This window comes from Centruroides sculpturatus, unplaced genomic scaffold, assembly GCF_000671375.1.
Source record: "Centruroides sculpturatus isolate CEXI.00-Female unplaced genomic scaffold, Cexi_2.0 scaffold66, whole genome shotgun sequence".
NCBI lineage: Eukaryota > Metazoa > Arthropoda > Arachnida > Scorpiones > Buthidae > Centruroides > Centruroides sculpturatus.
The window spans coordinates 233,617-235,424 of record NW_019384408.1 but is presented as its reverse complement, the minus strand read 5'-3'; the positions used below and the strand labels follow the sequence as shown (position 1 = coordinate 235,424).

Sequence of the window (1,808 nt, the reverse complement as noted above, 5' to 3'; positions counted from 1 at the left end):
TTACAAACAGTTTTTAGACACTCAACTATTTTTAGCGTTTTAGAATCAGTGGTGGTTTTCGAATGCCGGAACAATACATTTATTTCAATAGTGAATTTTGATTTTGGGTCTAAGTAGTAGGCTAAGTTAAACTTGCAAATGAAACCAAATTCCTTACGTTAATTCTACTAATTTTATTCAAGAGTTAAATGCAGACCAATAAAGGTCTACATTTAACTACTCCTTATTATACTCCTTTAAAGTTTAAAGAAAAAAACAATTTGACATTCGTTCATTCATTCATTATTAACAGTCAAATTTAACTCTCGATTCAAAAGGAGAATTAGAGGTCGAACTTATCTACGTCAAGTGTAGTAGTAAGATGTTTACAATCCTGAAGCAAAAACATCTGCATTTAGAATATCTATAACAGACTATTCTTTACGATTTTGGCAACTTTTACATCACGCTATAAAGCTATTTTTGCTTGCAAATTTAGCAGTTTTTTTACGCAAAATCAAATTGACTTTTGATTGTTGATACTGTTTATAAATTGATTTACTGAATAAGATTCGGTGAGATTATGCAAGACAACAAAAGCATCATTAAACGGGAATGCTTTTGAAAGCGGAATTTTGTCTTGTGACAAAAGAATTTGGGAGATATCCAATCACGTGACGATAATTTCCTTTCAATTGCATTTAAATTCGAAACAAGTCGCTGGAGTCAACCAAATATTATTCGAGAGCTGAAATGGACGCCGAAACAATAATAAATGCTGATATTGGAGATATTTCGCCAGTTCCAGCCCACGATCCGTATGTTGTTTTATGTTATTTAGTATAGCTTATTATCTGGGTCTTAACACGTATGTCGGGTGAGCGTGGGAGGGTGAGATTTATGAACCAAATTATTTTAAGTGACAAGACTTGAAATTTCTATTTATTGATATCGGATTATCATCAGATCCAGACTCATTCTTTTGTCACTATTTCTGTTGTTAACGTAAGTCATTCACCCTCTTACCATGGATTTAGCTATTCACCTGCTTATGATAGTCATGCACTATATGATAGACTCATTTTACATATGATTTTTATCTTATTTAAATATATTTTGTTATTTTAGTAATGTAATTATAATAAATAATATATATAACGCAATTTTTTAAATTAATTATTTATATTTTGAAATTGCAGCAGCACCAATACTTTCAATTTTAAATTATAACTATTCGGTATTTCCTTTTTATTCCTAAAAAGGAAATCTTACAGTTAGATGGTTATAATTAAATTTCGCCTATTCAGTTCTGTTCTAATTAACGGATTGCAAAGAAATCTTGAGGATGTAGTCTTCGTTCGCACTACACAAAAGCTATTTCTGAGAAAAATTTCTTCAAATTTCAGCCACTAGATAAAAAGTTGTACAGTAGAGCGTCGATTATCCGAATCAATTGGGGACGGGTGGTTCGGAAGACCGATGTTTCGGATAACCGATTATGTACGAAAAAATATATTAATTTATCCCATCTAGACATTTTTCTCCGTTGCATGTCGCTTCGCGTTGAATTTTCGTCGATGTTAAGCCTAACGAAGACTATTTTGTCGTTAAAAATTACTTTTTTATTTTATACAAACAAAATAAATATATTGAAAAATATAAAAACAATAAAAAATTATACTTCAGAAGTTAATTTAGTATCAAAAACGTAAAATATTTGAGTAGCCCAAGACATAGCCAAAGATTGCAGCGCCACAGCACTGGCGAAAATTTAAATTTGCCGACTGGAATTCTTTCGGATGATTGACTTTCGGATAATCGACGCTCTA

General features: G+C 31.2%; 1 protein-coding gene across 1 annotated transcript in view; it reads left to right on the top strand.

Moving 5' to 3' along the window:
• The first annotated feature begins 661 nt into the window (after positions 1–661).
• The window catches only part of LOC111618945 (ornithine decarboxylase antizyme 1-like), a 36,044-nt gene continuing 34,897 nt past the window's right edge, over positions 662–1,808 (top strand). Inside the window, exon 1 of the mRNA XM_023360572.1 lies at positions 662–797. Coding sequence (XP_023216340.1) covers positions 755–797 — 43 coding nt within the window. The 5' untranslated portion in view covers positions 662–754. The remainder of the gene's footprint in view (positions 798–1,808) is intronic.